Raw genomic sequence first — 20,778 nt, forward strand, 5'->3', positions numbered from 1 at the left:
TTTATCAATTAAGAAACAGTTATAAACACTGGGTAATTTGCACTATGTAGGGTAGGGTGGTGGGGGTTTTTAAGAATAAGGGGTTTGGTTCTCCTTTAAAACTCAACGGAAATTGAAGGTACGTAGTGTGACTTCCATGGCTGGGGTGGTGGACCGTTGGGTGATGGCCCAAAAAACCAAATCCTCTTCTGTTAAGCTGTTGTTGCGGAATGCCACTTTACTGAATTTAAAGAATTAGGTTTCCCCATTCAAGTCTGGAGTAAAACATGAGATCAACATGAAGTTGGGGTAAGTGAACTGCATTGTAATGGGTTTCTTCACTTCAGATGGGCTTAAACTGGCAAATTACTTTAGTTAAAAAAAAAGGTGAGTAGAATGTACTAACTGGCAAAATGCTTTACTCCAAGAACTCTAATGTACAAAAAGATTAAATGTTAAGATTTGTGAAATTGTTGTTTAATGATTTTTTAGCATAAACATTTTACTCCATTTAATTCCATTCCCCCCCCCATAGCCTATAAAGTGAATTAGTTCAGCGGCAGACGTTGATTAGTGAGACAATAAAAGTAAATACTAGTCAGCTATGCAACATCATTTCTACATTATACTTGAATTACATTTAAAGGTGAATTACCCATTTAAGGGAGCTGCACTGAGTATGCTTACAGCTACATAGTAGTCATCTTTGTATTGATGTGGTTTATTCTGGGTGTTTCTGTTTAATCAGGTGAACATGTGTATTTTACCCTGACAAATGATAAGCTGCTTCATTTCTTTTGAAGGGAAACTGAAAGTCGCTACATCGGATCTGAGCATAGGAAGTGTCTCTGTTATAACTTTAGCTCAGACCGGTTGTGCAGAGAGAACTTTCACACGCTTGGACGACGCACACTTACTGCACAAGTTTCTGATCCCAGGTGAGCTTTATTGTAGTGCCACCCTCCTTATAAAGCTTTACACTCACTTTCTTCTTTTTCTGGAAACTGCTCCTTCTATTTTCACTGTTACCTGTGTCTTCGAATATTTCTGGAAGCCCAACTTCCCGTCTCTAAACCCTGTCTATCCAGACAGCAAGTGACTCCTTTGTTGTATCATCTTATGTTACAGAATTAAAGCTGTTTCCTGAAACTCCGAGCTCCTTTACTGGAAAAAGCAAGAACAAGTCAAGTGAAAGAAGGTGCAAGATTCTAAGCAGGAGACATGCCTCTCGAGGTGAGTGCTAGCATGAAGGGGGAATAAAAGTCCCACAAACGCCTTATCCATAGATCTCCTGTAGCACCCTGTAGAAAGCAGTCGGCTGAAGGAAAGCTAAAGGGGAACTATTGCGAAAATAAAAATTTAACATAATCTTCCTCATACTGAAATAAGAAACTTTCTAAATACAATCAATTAAAAATATTGCAGTGTTTCTGAAATAATCAAGTTTATCTTCACTATTCCTCTCTCAGCATCTGTTTCTCTTCATGCTCTCTTCATGCAGCATTTGTCAGATATTCATTGACAGTTAGATCCAATAAATCTCATTTGGCGGTTCCTTTTAGGGATGCACCGAATCCAGGATTCGGTTCGGGATTCTGCCTTTTTCAAATACTTCTTCCTGGCCAAACCGAATCCGAATTTGCATATGCAAATTATGGGCGGGGAGGGAAACCACGTGACTTTTTGTCACAAAACAAGGAAGTAAAAAAGGTTTTCCCCTTCCCACCCCTAATTTGCATATGCAAATTAGGATTCGGTTTGGTATTCGGCCGAATCTTTCGTGAAGGGTTCGGCCGGATCCAAAATAGAGGATTCGGTGCATCCCTAGTTCCTTTCATATAGCAGATGTATTAGAGCTCACTGAAATAACTGATTCCAGTTCAAATAAAATCTAACAAAATAACTGCCTTTTGCACAAATCCTGCATGTAGAGAGACATGATGTCTGGTGAGTTTAATAGAGTGAGCTCTAGTACATCTTCTAGGCAAAGAGCCCCCCTATAAGATATATTGAATTATTCATCTGACACCCCAACTCCTGAATGAAGACAAAATGAGAAGAAACAGATGCTGAGAGTGGAATAGTGACTATAAACTTGATTATTTCCGAAACAATGCAGAATATTTAATTGATTGTATTTACAAAGTGTCCTAATTCAGTATGCTGAAGCTTATATTAAATTTTCATTTTCGTGATAGTTGCCCTTTAATGTCAGTTAACAGCATGCAGTTTAACTAAAGTAAATTGAGTATGAGTATAACACACACAAACCGGTCCTATCACTTGGCTCTTTCTCTTCCCAAAGGGTGTAGACCCCAAAGATGGAGACTTGATAGAATTTATGCGGGATCTTTTTCAGCACTGGGGTATCTATGTTGGGGGCGGTCGTGTTGTTCATTTAACAGGTAGGTTTTATTTCTCTGTTCTATGACATTATTTCATAGGAAAGAATAAATAGTCAAAATGAATATAGGAGTTGAATGTTTTGATAAGGCTGGAAGTAGAGATGATAAAGATGACATTGGAAACCCCTTCCTCAGTAGTATTTTTTGCCCTTTAACTAAAGAAGTAGGTTAGAAATGTTGTACATGATGTTTTTGGCTTCTGTACTGCCCAAGGCAACCACAGCAGAGACACACGCTCAGATTCGGGGCGATAAATCTCCTCATCTTCAGGGCGACTAATCTCCCCGAACTGCCTCCCGCCTGCTAGAATCTAAATTGCCGGTGGGATGGCACTCGGGATCGCTTCGTTTTCCGAAGTTTCCTCGTGCTTTTTATTACATTATCTGTCTTGAAAAATAAGAGGAACATTTTATAGTTCCTTTAACAATAATTAGTAATTTCTGCATTCTTTTCACGGAAAGATATGTTGATATGTTACATAGGTAGCTTCAAAGAATTCTCCTTGCTGCTGCTTTAAATAATGTAACTTTCCATTTTGTCCTCTTCAGGCCAGGAAGGCTTCTCTTGCTTTTCTTCTGCATTTGCCAGCACAGCCATAGTGAAAATGGAGCCTCTGGAGACAGTGGCCGCCGGTTGTATTTATAAAGTCAATAACAAATATGATGACAAAAGAAGGCCGTTGCCACAAACAAAAGTGGTTCGGGCAGCACTGGAACAAGTGGGCAAGAGGAAACAATACAGTGTCACCAGTGCAAACTGTGAGCATTTTGTGACGGAATTAAGATATGGAGAATCGTTCTCTCACCAGGTAAATGATTGTTTTATAATATCTGATTTACATGAATAGGATAATTATGAGCTGCCGAAGCCTAAAGGTCCAGCATCTCTATAATGTAGGATTTAGTCTGTGACACTGCACATGCTCAGAGTGGTCCGGGCAGCTGTTAAATGGGTGGTTCACCTTTAATTTAACTTTTAGTATGTGATAGAATGGCCAGTTCTAAGCAGCTTTTCAACTGGTCTTCATTGTTTATTTTTAATGTTTTTAATTATTGGGCTTTTTCTTCTGACTCTTTCCAGCTCTCTAATGGGTGTCACTGACCCCATCTAAAAAACAAATGTAAGGCTACAAAATACATTGTTATCGCTACTTTTAATAACTCATCTTTCTATTTGTCTCCTCTTATTCATATTCCAGCCTATTATTCAAATGAATGCATTTCACTGATCCAATCTTTTTATTATTCAGCTTTCTATTCAGGCCTCTCCTTTTCACATTCCAGTCTCTTATTCAAATCAGTGCATGGGTGCTAGGGTAATCTTGACCCTAGCAACCAGCTTGCTGAAACTGCAAACTGGAGGGCTTCTGAATAAAAAGCTAAATAACTCAAACACCACAAATAAAAAAAAATTAGGGATGCACCAAATCCAGGATTCGGTTCGGGATTCGGCCTTTTTAAGCAGGATTCGGGTTCGGCCGAATCCATCTGCTTGGCCGAACCGAATCCTAATTTGCATATGTAAATTAGGGGCAGGGAGGGAAATCACGTGACTTTTTGTCACAAAACAAGGAAGTAAAGCATGTTTTCCCCTTCCCACCCCTAATTTGCATATGCAAATTAGGGTTCGGATTTGGTTCGGTATTCGGCCGAATCTTTCGCAAAGGATTCGGGGGTTCGGCCGAATTCAAAAAAGTGGATTCGTTGCATCCCTAAAAAAAATGAAAACCAATTGCAAATTTTCACACAATATCACTCTCTACTATCATGCTAAAAATTACCTCAAAGATGGACAACGCCTTTAAAGGAGAACTAAGCCTAAAAATTAATGTGGCTAAAAATGCTGTATTTTATATAGTGAACTTATTGCACAAGGCACAGCCTGTCAATAGCAGCAATGATCCAGGACTTCAAACTTGTCACAGGGGGTCACCATCTTGGAAAGTGTCTGTGACACTCACATGCTCAGTGGACTCTGATTGGCTGTTGAGAAGCTAAGCTTAGGGCTCGTCACTAATTATCCAGCAGAAAATGAGCTTCCCTGGCTGTAATATAAGCTGATGCTACAGGTTTGCTGATTATTCAATTCTGATGCTAATTGCACTGGTTTCTGTGCTGCCATGTAGTAATTATGTGTATTAATTACTAATCAGCCTTATATTGTGACATTTCTATTCTATGTGTACTGTATATTGTGAGTGGCTCCCTAAGCTCAGTAAGTGACAGCAGCAGAGAGCATGTGCAGTGAATCAGCAGAAAAGAAGATGGGGAGCTACTGGGGCATCTTTGGAGACACAGATCTTTACTGCTAAAGGGCTGTGGTTGCCTTGGGCTGGTACAGAAGCACAAAACATCATGTACAACATTTCCACCCTACTTCTCTGTTGAGGTTTAGTTCTACTTAAGCTTTGGCTGACTTTTCACTACAGAGCTCTTTGTACCTTTCCTTGGTTTTGCTTTATTTGGGTTTAGGCAGGGGGCAGATGGAGTGAGTCTCTACAGTCACAGCTTTCAAGGCTTGGCAGGCTCATAAGGGCAGTTCAGTTCATGACGTATGATAGGTGTATCTCTTCAATTCTTGCAGGTTGATATTGCTAAGACATATTTTGCACTTGGAGGGCTATCTTTTGTCTTGGCCTTGGGTGTAATGGCAGCATTTTCATCACTGAGGAATAAGCAGAAGCAGTAAAGTGCCATTATTTCACCACTGTTTCCCCTTGGCCTCTGAGAACTGTTCCTGAAGAAATCAAATTCTGCCTTGATACTGTTATTTTCACTTCTTGTGGAGTTGTTCTCAAACTTGGCACAATAAAGTTACCATCATGTCAACCTTGCACCCTTTATCTTTTTCTTACCAGCAATGTTTATTATAATTATTGGGTTATTACCCCCACCCATTGGGTCTATATCAGTTCCAAGTGGGGACACTGGAGATACAAACAGTTGTGACTTTTTTTCTCTTGCATTGAAGAAAAAGGGGCAAATCCATCAGGCTTAGCACATCGGAAACAATGGAAAAACAAGACTTGAGAATTCATAATTCTAGAAAGTGCATATTCATCTAGAACAGTGATCCCCAACCAGTGGCTTGTGAGCAACATATTGCTCTCCGACCCCTTGGATGTTGCTCCCAATGGCCTCTATGCAGGTGCTTCTTTTGAATTCCTGACTTAAAGGCAAGTTTTGGTTGCATAAAACCACATGTACTGCTAAACAGAGCCTCCTGTTGGCTTTAAGTCCAAGTAGGAGCTACAAATTCCCAAGCAAAGGCTTATTTGAAAGCCCCAGGAACTGTTTGCATACTTATGTTGCTCTCCGACATTATTTTACACTTGAGTATGGCTCACGAGTAAAAAAGGTTGGGGACCCCTAACATTTAATTATGAATGCCACCTCACCACTACAAAACATTTGCATCTTTAAAATAAAGATATAAAGCATCAAGCTCCGTCTGCAGGATGCATCAAACAGACTGCGCCATTAGTTACAAGTTGGCCATACATTCCAAGCCAGATTGGGTCAAGCAGTTTGATCTACTGCCCCTTCATCTGAGCTTGCATGAAAACCCATGTCATACTTTATTTTTCAGGATCTACCCGTATTTATAGGCCATTCTCATATATTATTCCCTCTTTCATTCTCTCCTGTTCCATATCTGTGTTATGAATAGGAGTTCTGTATGTAGTAGTCTAGGGTTGCCAACCTTGGTCTCGGCCAAAACCACAGAAACTTGTGAGTTGTGCAAATGACATCAGTGGACTGAGCGCTGACAACAAAGACAGACTGATGATTTATGGGGTTGAGATGTGGGGGCACGTTTCTGACATATAGGATGGGCCTATGGTATCAGGGGTGTATGGCATTAGATTTCTGTTTGGTAACGTGCACTTTGCTCCTGGCTAATACATTTGCACAGCCCTGGCAGAGAATAGGCCTCCCACAACTAAGCCAACCCATTGACTCACAAACTATGTACGGTCCAAGATCTCCAGATCAAGCATGGCCTGAGCAATACAATGTACTACCAATATCTTCAAATTAAGCATTTTGTCCTTAAAGTCATTGGACTGCCCTTAGAATACTCACCACTCGATATTATCATGACAACTCGAGCGAGCAGGAAAGGACACAGATATCTATGGATTACTCAACACGTGCCCAGAAAGATCCTTTGCTAAACATGCTTACATGCTGTCATGGGAACAAATTCTAGGGGATGATTTGCCCCTTCCCAAATGGATTTCACTATAGGAGAATCTTAGAAAGGCCTCAGCATGTGTTACCCACAAAGAAACAAATGACACCCACCAAACTTCATGTGATTCACCCCAATGTCTCACCAGGCTGCTAGACATGTGGAGGAGACAGAACACTATTTCAAATCTTCTGGACTTGCCCCTTCATGGGGGCAGATTCACTAAAAGGCAAATTGTCGCCAGCGACCGATTCACACACAACGCACCACTTCGCCAGGCACATATTCGGTACCACTATGCTAATTCACTAATATGCGAAGTTGCCCCCTGGGCGCCGAATGCTGGTGACTTTTCACTAGCGTGACTTTGGCAGTGCGAGCATTTCATAGTGAAGATTCGCTAGCGTTCGTCTGTGCCTATCGAAAATTCTCTAGTGATCTTATGCATAGGTCAATTTGCATAGGGCGGGTAATTTAAAGTTGTATGGGCGTCTTTATTATAAATGTTGCTGCAAATGCTTGAAGTTATACCAACTACCTGAAACTCAAGCAGAGCAAACTAAATTAAAGGAAAACTATACCCCCAAAATGAATACTTAAACAACAGATAGTTTATATCAAATTGAATGACATATTAAAGAATCTTACCAAACTGGAATATATATTTACATAAATATTGCCCTTTTACATCTCTTGCCTTGAACCCCCATTTCATGACTCTATCTGTGCTGCCTCAGAGATCACCTGACCAGAAATACTGCAGCTCTAACTGTAACAGGAAGAGATCACCTGACCAGAAATACTACAACACTTAACTGTAACAGAAAGAAGTGAGGAAGCAAAAGACACAACTCTGTCTGTTAATTGGCTCATGTGACCTTACATGTGGTTTGTATGTGAGCACAGTGAATCTTACAATCCCAGGGGGCGGCCCTTATTTTTTAAAATGGCAATTTTCTATTTATGATTACCCAATGGCACATACTACTAAAAAAGTATATTATTATGATAATGGTTCATTTACATGAAGCAGGGTTTTACACATGAGCTGTTTTACTCAGTATCTTTAAATAGACACCTACATTGTTTGGGGGGTATAGTTTTCCTTTAAGAAGTAACCAGGAGCTGGAGTGGCTGGGGTGTCCTCAAACAATTCATGAAATGTAAATAAGCCAAATTTGGGACTTAACCCCCAAAGACTCCTGCTGCTGGTAATGCAATATGACAAAATATATTTTAATATAGTATTAAAAGGCAATATTTATTCACAACCATGCCAAGAAAATATATATTAAATCATGTTAAAAACAAGCAGTACTGCATCTGATAAATCCAGGATAGTGTAACAACGTTTATTAAAAAATATAAAAAAAAATTAAAAACAAATTTGCACTTGCATTTAGTATGAGGAAACGATCACATATAGGGATATATCTTTACACAGGCTGCAATCTCTGTAAAGGGGCTATGCCGGCGCCTGTAAACCCCTCGTGGCTCTTCCTGTGGTCCCCGCGTGACGTCACTTCCTGCCTGACGCGTTTCACCACGCCCCCAAACATTACATTGAATAAACACGCAGGGCTTGTCCCAGTTGCATGGAGTCCGCAGTGCCGGTTTATCTTCTTTTTATCATTAATAATTGAGGGTGCCGATCCCTGAGACTACGAATCAGACCAACTCGCATTGAAGAGACCAGGGTGTGCTGGTGGGTAGGCTACCAATCTTGTGTTTTAGGCTACCAATCAACATTCTGCCTCTCGGTGTCACTGTCAGAACTGCAGGTCAGAAACTGCCGCTTTTACAGAAGTTGAAAACACAAAACGTTTCTCATAGTTGTGCGACTCGCTGTCTGTGCTCTCCGTGCCTCCATTATGTGCAGGCCCCACATCTCTATGACTAAATAACTAAAAGGCACCTTTTTTTTCTTTCACTAATGTGTTCTTGGGTTTACTTCCCCTTTAACAGCTGGGATGTAAAGAAGGAGCAGCCGGTGCAAGTAGAAAACAGTCCCTTGATATGTCCCAGTGTATATCCTTCCCCCATTGTGTAAGAGAAGGAACCTGAGCAATGAAATATTCTATTGTTGTGCCCCACAGTCACATAACTGGCCAAGCACAAAAGCCTCATGTTTTTACCTCAGTCAAGTGACTCCACTCTAAGCTCTCAGTCTGTGTCAGTCACTAGAGCCTACACAGAATTAGAGTGCTCACCTGAACGTAATTACCCTCTCGGGTGCCGGGTGCTAAACAGTCCACAGGACCTCCTGCTCAAGGTCCAAATAACTCGAACATCCAAAGAAAACTGTAGCACACCGATCAAACTTGTCTTGTGAAGAAAAGTGTTTTTATTGGCTCACGGCAGACATAAAGTTTGGCAACGTTTCGGGCCACGCAGGGCCCTTTATCAAGCTCAGCTTGATAAAGGGCCCTGCGTGGCCCGAAACGTTGCCAAACTTTATGTCTGCCGTGAGCCAATAAAAACACTTTTCTTCACAAGACAAGTTTGATCGGTGTGCTACAGTCACTAGAGCCTAGTCTTGTCCCTATATACAACATAGCCCCGCCCAGCTCTGAGTGACGTTTCAGTGGAGAGCCAATCACAGCGTTCTCGGCAAGTCTTATGCAAAACACGTTGTAAGAGGACTGCGTGTGATACCAAACAGCCCGCCTTTTACTACAAGTCACATGACACCGGCCACTTCTTGTGTTTGTTTTGTAACAAGGGGCGGGTCCCAGTGACGGCCATTAGCTGAGTCGTTCAGAGAGAGAGACGGCCTGTCAGTGTCATGACAAGGAACTTGAGCTCTGGACCTCCCTCATTGTGTCACAAAGCAAAATAATGTGGGACTAGTTCTAGCCATTACTTACAACACGATAGTTTAGGGATGTTCTTTGTCGTATCAGTAGAAGTGCAAGAATGCTGGCTCAGTAGTACAGATGAATGTACATTAAACATCTATTTACACCACAGCTCTTGTGCAGGATTTGTTTCAGTTTGTGAGGCAAAAAGTGGGATTTAAACTGATGTTTTTACTGAAAGCCCCTATAGTGAGTAAGGCTAAGCTTGGGCCTCTGTCTCCTGAGGTAATTCCCTCAGGTCAGGATTAGACTGAAAATCTGTAGCCACGGCTGTGTTTATATGTAGACACCCTAGGGCCTGTGCCAAGAGTTGTAACTTTAGGGGAGCGTCCCTCAGAGATGCCTATATTTATATATACGCACTGTAACAAACACATCTATGCAGCCCACATACCTTGTACTTAAAGGAGATTATAGCAGAACTAAAATTCCACTGGCAGAACTATAGAGGACACATATAGATAATATATATATATATATATATATATATACATAATCCCCCTCGTCAGTCGCTTTTCTATCCCAAAAATTGCAGCATACATGTCCTTGTTGCAGGTGAGGGGGAGCCGATTGCTTCTGGGGTTGCCACCTGGCCGGTATTTTACTGACCTGATGGTTGATCCCAATGTTATTAATAGGGAATAAATATATATAATATATATAAATATAAGATAAATACATAGGAAGGCTGGGATTTTTTTCCAGAAAACCTGGCAACCCCAATTGCAGCCCTGTGCTACAGATAGGGTTGCCACCTTTTTCTGGAAAAAAATACCGGCCTTCTTATATATTTTTCTTTTTCACTTATACAGCCTTTATTTCCCCACCTTTTCCATATACCCCACTACTTACCCAGCTTTTTCTCCACTATGTCACCCTCAGAATTGTCCCACAACCCTCCCCAGAGAAAGCTTGGTTTGTCAACAGACCAATTCAGTTGCATAAATACTGGATCCTTATTTTCTGGTTTCCTTGTATCAATATTCATCAGTTGCTGAGATTGGACCTTTACTCTTCACAATTTTATTTACATCCTAGAAGTACTTTAGATCTATGTGTTGTCAAGAAATATGAATTCACAAGCCTGGGCATATCGGTTCCTGACAATAAGCAAAATGTAATAGCCATAATTTTCCCCAAAGAACAGAAATACAGGTTTTAGGTTTGAACTTACTGTAATAATTGTGAGTAGTGACACTTACCCTTATGACTTTGGGACAAATATTTCTATACCAGTAGAACCACACCTTTCCCATATTACTTTACATAACCTTTCCCATATTACTTTACATAACCTTTCCCATATTACTTTATATAAGCTTTCCCATATTACTTTATATAACCTTTCCCATATTACTTTATATAACCTTTCCCATATTACTTTATATAACCTTTCCCATATTACTTTATATAAGCTTTCCCATATTACTTTATATAACCTTTCCCATATTACTTTATATAAGCTTTCCCATATTACAATACTGGTAGCAGCAGAGGTACAAACATCAAAATTGCAGCCCTTTGCTACCAGATAGGGTTGCCACCTTTTTTTTGGAAAGAAAATACCGGTCTTCCTATATATTTATCTTTTTTCCCTATTAACATTGGGATCAAGCCGATCAACCATCATTTTTAGCAGCCAGGCCGGGTGGCTACCCCAGCTACAGAGCAGTTTGGTGATTGCCAAGGTACCCCTGCACATTCTGGGAAAGAAGTGCAACACTAGTAGGGTTTTGGAGAAATTTTCAATAAATCAGCCGAAAATATAACTTCTTTAATCACAGTTCTATAATTATAAGACTTTAATGCACTGCCACATTCTTGTTTTTTAACAAACTTTATTTGTGTTTTTTAACAAACGCCATCAGAGGGGCACAGCTGTACTGCCCTAAGTCACAAAAGGAGTCTAAATTGAAGTCCTGAAGCCACGAGTTCAGTTCTACTGAACACCAATGTGTGTTTTTTTTATTTTTTTAAACCCCTAGGCACAAATGTATTATTTTAATACTCTATAGGCCCCTGCCACCAAATTTTTTAAAAAAAAAATTTCTCTGGGGCCCCAATGTTTTTTTTTAACTTGTAAGGGGGGCCCCTGGTGCCAATCATGCCACGACAAATAAATTAAAATAACATACACTTAAAAACAAGCAGCGCTGCAAATGGGAGAAGGGATCCCTCTCCTAGAACCACTAGGTCCCACCTTCCCATTAATCGCAAATCAAGTGTGAGAAAAGTGCATGCATGTAAAATACCCCAACTGCTTATTCAATGCAAAAGACACTGTGTAATATGGCTAAAAAAGCCTACGTAGCATACATCATGTCCTCCTAAATGGTACACATAGAAACCGAAGCAACGGGTAATAACTTGAATCCAATCTTGGTTATTAATGAGCTGGTCCCTCAAAATGGAGGCCTTGCAGTATATTGTGAGAAATATAAAATTGAATTGGGCAGTATGACTAATAAGCCATCATTCGTATGCGACATGGTGTAAAATGAACCGGGCCATAATTATCAGAGTCTCTGCGCAAATCCGTAGGTCCAGACTGTGCTGTAACCAGGGACTCAATATGGTGAACAATCAAGTGCTCAGTTGTTATGGTCTGTTTGTGAGATTTAGCTCTTACTGGGATCATGTATCCATACGTGACATGGTCAGTCCATCAACCTAATTAGCGATTTAACCATCGCAGTGTTGCCAACATCAGCCCAGCGCTAGTAAGTCAGTGGTATAAATGCTGTACTGAATGTGAAATCCTGCTTGAGTCAAAAGGAAAATTCACACAGACCGTTTTCCAAAGCACAATATCGCCAGGTCATGTGATGTCTGTTAGATCCGCCCGCTGTCCGTTCCACCTTGAAGCCTCTTTGTACTGCAGGTCCTATGAGAGGGGCCCCGTCTCACCAGTGCCGCGCCTCGTCAGCCGTTTCGCTACAATCGTAGCTTTGTCAAGAGCTCTTGATTGTAGCGAAACGCCTGTCGAGGCGATAGGGCTGGCTATAGGGTGCGAATGAATGCTTGCGACGGTCTCGTTCGCTAGCGAATTGTCCTCTACGCCTGTTAGTGAATTGGCAAAGTCCCTGGCGAATTGGCACTAGCGACGGCCACTTTGCCCTGTTGGTTTTCTTTTTAAATCCCTGGCCACAGTGTTTTGTTTTTACTTTTATAGAGCCCTGACCACTAATATTTTAAATTTTACTTTAATGGGGGACCCATGCCACAGTTTATAGCGTCCCGAAAGTCGGATGCGGGCAGGTTAGGTTCGGTTGCGGGCCTAACCTGGGCCTAACCGGGTTCTATGAGCTTGGGGCTTCCCCATATGTTCTCTATAAGTTTGGGGAACTTGTAATCATGCGGCAAGTTGAGAAACTCGCCTCAGTCAGCAGCGCCCCATAAGTTAACGGGTGCACCAAAAAGGAGCTACTAGTAACATAAAGAGTCAAATTTCGGGTTATTAATCCAAAAATTTGGCTCTTCTAGTGCAGAGAGCACAATTGCACTAGCGATTCCCCCTTCCAGCATAACAAAGGGCCGCATTGCATGAGATGCCTCAAGGGACTTAGAGAATGGCACATGTTTATTATAAGTAAAATGCCACAATTTCTTGACTTTCAGAAAAGTTTTGCTAAATGGAAAAATATTAAACTTCTTAAAATGCAACATATTATTTCATAAAATTGCCACCTGAGGTTGTCCAAATAGAATTTATTACCAACTACTGCAGAACTCATCATTTTATTTTCTACTGTGCCCAAAAGAGGGAGCTCTTGCTTCAGGTTTTTCTTTTAGATTGCTTTGCTTTCTGGATAGACCTTTCAGCAGGGGAGTACCTGTATATCACTGGTTACACCACTGTCATGAGAGTTGCACAGAAACAGGGAGTAAAAGGAACATTTGAATTAACTTTTAGCATATTATTGTATGTTCTATTCCTACTAATAGGTCGTCGTTATTTATTTAATAGTTTTGAAATAATTTACCTTTCTCTGCTACATTTTTCCAACTTTCAAATAGGAGTCACTGACCCCAGAAACCGAAAAAAACTCATTGCTCTGTGAGCTTACAATTTTATTATTATTGCTAATTTTTATTCCTTGTCTTTCTGTTCAGGCCCTGACAACCACAGTTGCTAAAATTCCAAACTGGAGAGCTGCTAAACAAAAAATTGAAAACTACCAAAAATAAAAAATGAAAACCATCTGCAAATCAACTCCCAATATCAGTGTCTACCTCATGCTAAATGTTAATTTAAAGGTGATTTGTTTGACCAGAGTGAATTTTGCCAACAGACTCATAAAAATATGTTTGAATAATTCCCCTTTAAAACTGTGAAAAGGAAGATGCAGTATTACCAAAAAATGTAAGTATTTTAAAGTAATGAAAATGATTCAAGATTTTTTTCTTTGCGGAATAAACTTGCTTATGAAAATGAGTAAATCAACCCCCATGTATAAAATGTGGCTACTACAGTTCTTTTTGCTTAATATAGTACAGTGTGTAACCATAGTGCTGGAACCGGAGCAATTGGCCATGAAAGTGGTGTGACTCCTGGATGGTGGCCTTATTGTGGCAGCTCTAAGGGGAAATATTTTCACATGAGTTTTTTTTTGATGAAGAGTTGTGGTTTTTATTTTACTCAGTTTATAAACTGAGTGGAGCATTGTTTGGCCCACCAGGAATTTTGTATCCATGGCCTACAACGTTTAGGGGTAAAATTGCTGTTCTGCATTTCCCAGTCTCTGACATGGCTATTTCCGCAATATTTTCTGGGTGTTTTTTGTCTGTAGTTGCAGAGGGCTTGCACTCAGATGCTTCGTAATACATAACAAGCTACACTGCAAACTGTTTAAAGGGATACTGTCATGGAAAAAAAATTTTTTTTCAAAATGAAACAGTTAATAGTGCTGCTCCAGAATTCTGCACTGAAATCCATTTCTCAAAAGAGCAAACAGATTTTTTTATATTCAATTTTGAAATCTGACATGGGGCTAGCCATATTGTCAATTTCCCAGCTGCCCCAAGTCATGTGACTTGTGCTCTGATAAACTTCGGTCACTCATTACTGCTGTACTGCAAGTTGGAGTGATATCAGCCCCTTCCTTTCCCCCCAACAACCAAACAAAAGAACAATGGGAAGGTAACCAGATAGCAGCTCCCTAACACAAGATAACAGCTGCCTGGTAGATCTAAGAACAACACTCAATAGTAAAAACCCATGTCCCACTGAGACACATTCAGTTACATTGAGAAGGAAAAACAGCAGCCTGCCAGAAAGCATTTCTCTCCTGAAGTGCAGGCACAAGTCACATGACTGGGGCAGCTGGGAAATTGACAAAATGTCTAGCCCCATGTGAGATTTCAAAATTGAATATAAAAAAATCTGTTGAGAAATGGATTTCAGTGCAGAATTCTGCTGGAGCAGCACTATTAACTGATTCATTTTGAAAAAATGTTTTTTCCCATGACAGTATCCCTTTAAGGATCAGCTTCTGGGTTACAAGTGATTACAGTATATCTGCTTTTCACAATAAGATGTAGCAAGTCCTTGCAACTATAAAGACTGAGCTGAGAGGTGGAGCAAGGACGGCATGGAGTGATTAGGAGCTGAGTGACGAACATCTAAACAGAGGGAACAGCTGGGAATTTACTAGGATTGGGAGATGAGGAGGATTAACTACAGCATTATCCCAAAGACACAGAATGATAGAGAAAGGAAAGTAGACTAAGAAAGGGGAGCAGGTGAAAGAGTACTAGACCAAGAGAGGGTGACCATATAGTACATAGTATTAGTGAGGTGCACCAGAGAGGAAATAGAGACAATTAAGACTAGGAGAAAGTGTTAAACATAGTGAACAGACAAGAGATCAGAGATAAATATAGAAACTAGTTCAGAAAGTGACACATTGGGTGACGTTATAAAGTGACGCAAGGATTGTGACATCAAGGGGGAGAGTCGGAGGTAAAGGAGGTCACAGAAGAGGACGAGAGAAAGCGAGAGAGAGAACTGAGAAAGAAGAGCTTTATAGACCAAGTGACCACCCCTCTCACAACACTGGACCCTTTAACTCAACTCCATATCTACCTGAAGCAGAGCAGCCGCTTCTACGGTGAGTTTTGCTTTTTATTACACCACAATTATTCCCACCAAAAAACATCTCGGCAATGTCCCTGTCCTTTCCTCTTGTGCCCAACATGATGGTTCTAAGCTACAGTAAATCTCCAGCTACCCTGAAGTGGGCTTCCATTAAGCTAATAGACCACACTTTGCATCTCTTCTCACTACTTTGTTCCCTCATCTGTCTGTATCTTTTTCCAGTAATCCTACAGCAAGTCCAGACTCCAAAGCATTGCTCCATTGCCCTGCACCTCTCTGCAGAGCATTGCTTCAGTGTGGATAGTTTCTAATATTCTTCTAAGCATCTTTATATAAGATAGAAGTTTACGCATTGTCATGTAGATGTAGTTGCTATTAAGACCACTTTTTAAATTAAACTTGCTATTGGTTTCTAATACTGGACTATAATTAGCCACTATACCCCTTTCTTCTTGTGTCTACAGGCTGTTTCTTTTTATCATGCATACAGGATCTGCCTTTAAGGATGCTGCTCCACTTTCTGTTTTTTGCCTTATTGGTCTGTTGTAGGAGGGGTTACCGTAAATACTCGAGTATAAGCCGTCCCGAGTATAAGCCGAGGTACCTAATTTTACCTCCAAAAACTGGGAAAGCTTATTGACTAGGGTGAGAAATGCAGCAGCTTCTGGTAAGTTTCAATCAAAGATTGAGGGTTTCTGCTCCCATTGGAGGGTGCCAGCGTCTCGTTTTTGAAACCATTCTTGGAAGCCGGCGAATATTCTTAGAGACTATTCTTGGACGCCGGCGACTATTCTTGGACACCGCCGATTATTCTTGGATGCTGGTGACTATTCTTAGATGCCAGCGACCGTTTTTGCGCTTCACCCCAGTATAAGCCGAGGTAGAGTTTTTCAGCATATTTTGGGGGCTGAAAAACTTGGCTTATACTCAAGTATATACGGTAAATATTCTTCTGAACTAACAATTAAAGAAGGGAAATATTTACATTCCTTGTACTTTTTTTATGAAAAAAATACATTCTGACTGAAGGATCCTGTATACAAAATAGAAGCCATAGTGTAGTGGAAGCAAAAGGGTGCCAATCGGTAAAGCAAGGCAGAATCTGAGGAAAAATGGTGTAATGAATGGTGGGCATTGATGATAGGGATTGCAAGTTGGAGGCTCAGCCTAATTCATCCACAGAACACATTAACCTCTAATAAAAACACTGACATGTTGTCTACACACTCTAGGAGCCCTGACTGTAAAGCACCTTGTTTAGATCTTCGTTTCTGTAATTGTAGACATGTCAAGGGAGCAGCTGGAAGGAGTTGTTCGCACAGTGGAGGCCCTTTTGGGAGAGGCCGAGTCTCTAAGAGCAAAGTGTCAGCAACAAAATGATGAAGTGCGGCAGCTCTGTGAAGATATGAGGAATGAGAACAGGGACCTGGTAGAGCGTTTTGGGCAGGCTGAAAGGGACCTTTCCGAAGTCAAGCGCTCTGTCAATGAGTTGATGGACACCAAGGTGGCTTTTGAAGCCAGAGAAAGGCAAGTGCGGAAGCTGAGCAAACAACTGTGAACAGTACAAAGAAAGCAACATGGAAACTGAAGATCATCACTCCAAGGATTGCTCCCTGTTTTTAATCTAGCTAGGAAGTCTTACTTTACTACTGCTAGTTTCTTTATTGTTCCCTAATTCTAACATGCCTACCAACCTTGTTCGAGGAAGGAATTATATGCCACTCTTAAGTCAGAAGGGACATTGTTTATAGATAACAGGTCACTGATTAAACTCTGTTTCACTCTCTTAATCTCTTCTTTGTTTCTCTGACAATGTTTGAATTGGGTAAATCATGAATATTGCTGGCCTAGCTAAAAGGGGTCATTTTAATAAGTTATGTAGAGGCTGAATTCTTCAGGGTCCATAGGTGTTTGAGATATTCCTGGAAAACCAGTGTGAAGGCCAGCAAGGCTGAAGACATACTAACCGTTACTTCCACCTATCAGTTACTGTCAAAATCTCAATGTACTGTCTATTCACCAGCTGAGAACATACAAATGTTTTAAGGCCTAGAGACACTCATGGAGGTTCTTTATGATAGTTCATCTTAATCAGTGGCAGGCAAAAGAAAATTTTGGGCACTTCTTCACCAGTAGGAATACGGTAACGGAGACATAATCCTGTGTGTGCCTCAGGGGAAGATGAGAACTGAGTGTTTATTTCCTACCGAGCAAAGTCTTGGAACTGTGATAGTGTAGCTGGCAGCATTTCCTAGATTCAATATAAATGTTTTAGTTTTAACCTCATAGGAGTTTATTTAGGACCAAAAAGAAAGAATGCAGTCAAGAACCGTATATGCATATGCAAATTAGGATTCGGATTCAGTTCAGTATTCGGCCAAATCTTTCACTAAGGATTCGGGGGTTTGGATGAATCCAAAAAAGTCTCTCTACTTCAAACTCCATCATTAAAGGGATACTGTCATGGGGAAAAAAAAATTCAAAATGAATCAGTTAATAGTGCTGCTCCAGCAGAATTCTGCACTGAAATCCATTTCTCAAAAGAGAAAACAGATTTTTTTATATTCAATTTTGAAATCTGACATGGGGCTAGACATTTTGTCAATTTCTCAGCTGCCCCAAGTCATGTGACTTGTGCTCTGATAAACTTCAGTCACTCTTTACTGCTGTACTGCAAGTTGGACTGATATCGCCCCCCTCCCTTTTCCACCAGCAGCCTAACAACAGAACAATGGGAAGGTAATCAGATAGCAGCTCCCTAACACAAGATAACAGCTGCCTGGTAGATCTAAGAACAACACTCAATAGTAAAATCCAGGTCCCACTGAGACACATTCAGTTACATTGAGAAGGAAAAACAGCAGCCTGCCAGAAAGCATTTCTCTCCTAAAGTGCAGGCACAAGTCACATGACTGGGGGCAGCTGGGAAATTGACAAAATGTCTAGCCCCATGTCAGATTTCAAAATTTAATATAAAAAAATATGTTTGCTCTTTTGAGAAATGGATTTCAGTGCAGAATTCTGCTGGAGTAGCACTATTAACTGATGCGTTTTGAAAAAAACCTGTTTTCCTATGACGGGATCCTTTTAAACCACTGACTGAATTCACAGCACTCACAGGTATTATACATGCCAAAATACCCATAAAAAACCCTGTTTCAGAACAAGGGGGCAGAAGTGAGCAAAAACAATGGCCGGCACCTTCACTACAGAACAGATGAGGATTTAACGATTATTAGACTGCTGTCTCAGCAGTTTAGTGATTATGCAGCTCTCTGACTCAGCTTCACCATTTATTTTAACCCTTTCATTGACATTTCATTTTCTTTATGTTTTTCTGGGGTTTTTTTTAGTTGGCCTATACCATTAATATTAATTAAAGAGAATAAAAGGTAAAATATTATAAGGCAGGCATTGCATTTTTTACATTTTTTAATTTTTATTTTTTTTATGATGTTGTCTTTAACCATCACTAGAGGGCAGTAACAGTCATAGGAAAAGGACTCCTGTGCTTGGGGGAACATAAAGGGATCCTGTCATCGGAAAACATGTTTTTTTCAAAACGCATCAGTTAATAGTGTTACTCCAGCAGAATTCTGCACTGAAATCCATTTCTCAAAAGAGCAAACAGATTTTTTTATATTCAATTTTGAAATCTGACATGGGGCTAGACATTTTGTCAATTTCCCAGCTGCCCCTGGTCATGTGACTTGTGCCTGCACTTTAGGAGAGAAATGCTTTCTGGCTGCTGTTTTTCCTTCTTAATTTAACTGAATGTGTCTCAGTGGGACCTGGATTTTACAATTGAGTGTTGTTCTTAGATCTACCAGGCAGCTGTTATCTTGTGTTAGGGAGCTGCTATCTGGTTACCTTCCTATTGTTCTTTTGTTTGGCTGCTGGGGGGAAAGGGAGGGGGGTGATATCAGTCCAACTTGCAGTACAGCAGTAAAGAGTGATTGAAGTTTATCAGAGCACAAGTCACATGACTTGGGGCAGCTGGGAAATTGACAATATGTCTAGCCCCATGTCAGATTTCAAAATTGAATATAAAAAAAATCTGTTTGCTCTTTTGAGAAACGGATTTCAGTGCAGAATTCTGCTGGAGCAGCACTATTAACTGATTCATTTTCCCATGACAGTATCCCTTTAAGTATCTGGGGTTGATTAATTAAAATGTCACCAGTGCAGATGTCTACAAATAATATTTCAGAAGTATCTGTTTTTCCAATCTTTTTATTTGCTTTCTGAGATTACATCCCACAGAGTAAAAATTTGCCTCAGCATTCTCAGGAATGAATCCCAGTGGCCGGTTCAGACTATTAGAATGTTATTATATTATGACTATTATTATAAAATCAATACATAGACAGCAAAATAAAACAATAGCCTAAATGATGATTCACTGCCTCCATCGTTACATGTAACCTGTGCTCTCTAATGTTAAAGTATATCTATAAATATTTCTTTACACGTATGTGATCCGTTATCCGGAAACCCGTTATCCGGAAAGCTCCGAATTACACAAAGGCCGTCTCCCATAGACTCCATTTTATCCAAATAATCCAGATTTTTTTTAAAAATTATTTCCTTTTTCTGTGTAATAATAAAACAGTAGCTTGAACTTGATCCCAACTAAGATTTTATTAATCCTTATTGGATTTATAGGATTTTTAAGTAGACAAGGTATGAAGATCTTAATTATGGATCCATTATCTAGAAAGCCCCAGCATTTTGGATTACAGGTCCCATACCTGTATTAGGGCTCTTACACAGAAGAGTTTCTTGCCTCCCCTGAGGTCAGTTTGAATGCATTTGACTGCAGCAAGAAGCGCATTCTATTCTTTTCAATGAGCCTGTATTCATAATGAGAACGCAGGTAGAACGCATTCATACCTGAGGGGATGAAAAAAAATACCAGGTATTCTATATAGTAACTAGACATTAACCTCCACTCCCATGTTTATTCTTCTGGGCTTCTGGATAATTGCTGGGGTCAACTGACTGGAGTTCCGGGGCCCACCAGGGCAGCCACCTTAGGGACCTCCAACCCCAAGTGGGTAGTGGGTGCCCCTGGGGTATACCCACACCCCAGTCCATCTTTTCATTCAAAGGGTGAATTGGCCTTTAAGCTACAAGTCACAATTTCCCCAAGAGACCTGCTTATCTTAAATTGTTACAATTGCTTCTTTGCTTATCTTAAACTGTTACAAAAGTGGCACATATTCTGGACTCTCTGCCAAAAGCC

At 40.4% G+C, this 20,778-nt stretch overlaps 1 protein-coding gene and 1 long non-coding RNA gene across 2 annotated transcripts; both read left to right on the forward strand.

Annotated features, from left to right (window-relative positions):
• Positions 1 to 747: 747 nt before the first annotated feature.
• On the forward strand, positions 748 to 5,212 carry LOC108715170 (phospholipase A and acyltransferase 3). Its single transcript, XM_018260078.2, has 5 exons — positions 748 to 917; positions 1,108 to 1,212; positions 2,285 to 2,384; positions 2,933 to 3,192; positions 4,968 to 5,212. Exons 2-5 carry the CDS (start codon positions 1,201 to 1,203, stop codon positions 5,070 to 5,072), a joined length of 477 nt encoding a protein of 158 aa, XP_018115567.1. The 5' UTR covers positions 748 to 917; positions 1,108 to 1,200; the 3' UTR covers positions 5,073 to 5,212.
• A 9,699-nt stretch (positions 5,213 to 14,911) lies between these two features.
• LOC121393156 lies at positions 14,912 to 17,323 on the forward strand. The gene is made up of 2 exons (XR_005960779.1): positions 14,912 to 15,546; positions 16,817 to 17,323. It is a non-coding gene; the product is annotated as an uncharacterized LOC121393156 (long non-coding RNA).
• The last annotated feature ends 3,455 nt before the right edge of the window (positions 17,324 to 20,778 follow it).

Source organism: Xenopus laevis, chromosome 4S, assembly GCF_017654675.1.
Source record: "Xenopus laevis strain J_2021 chromosome 4S, Xenopus_laevis_v10.1, whole genome shotgun sequence".
Lineage (NCBI taxonomy): Eukaryota > Metazoa > Chordata > Amphibia > Anura > Pipidae > Xenopus > Xenopus laevis.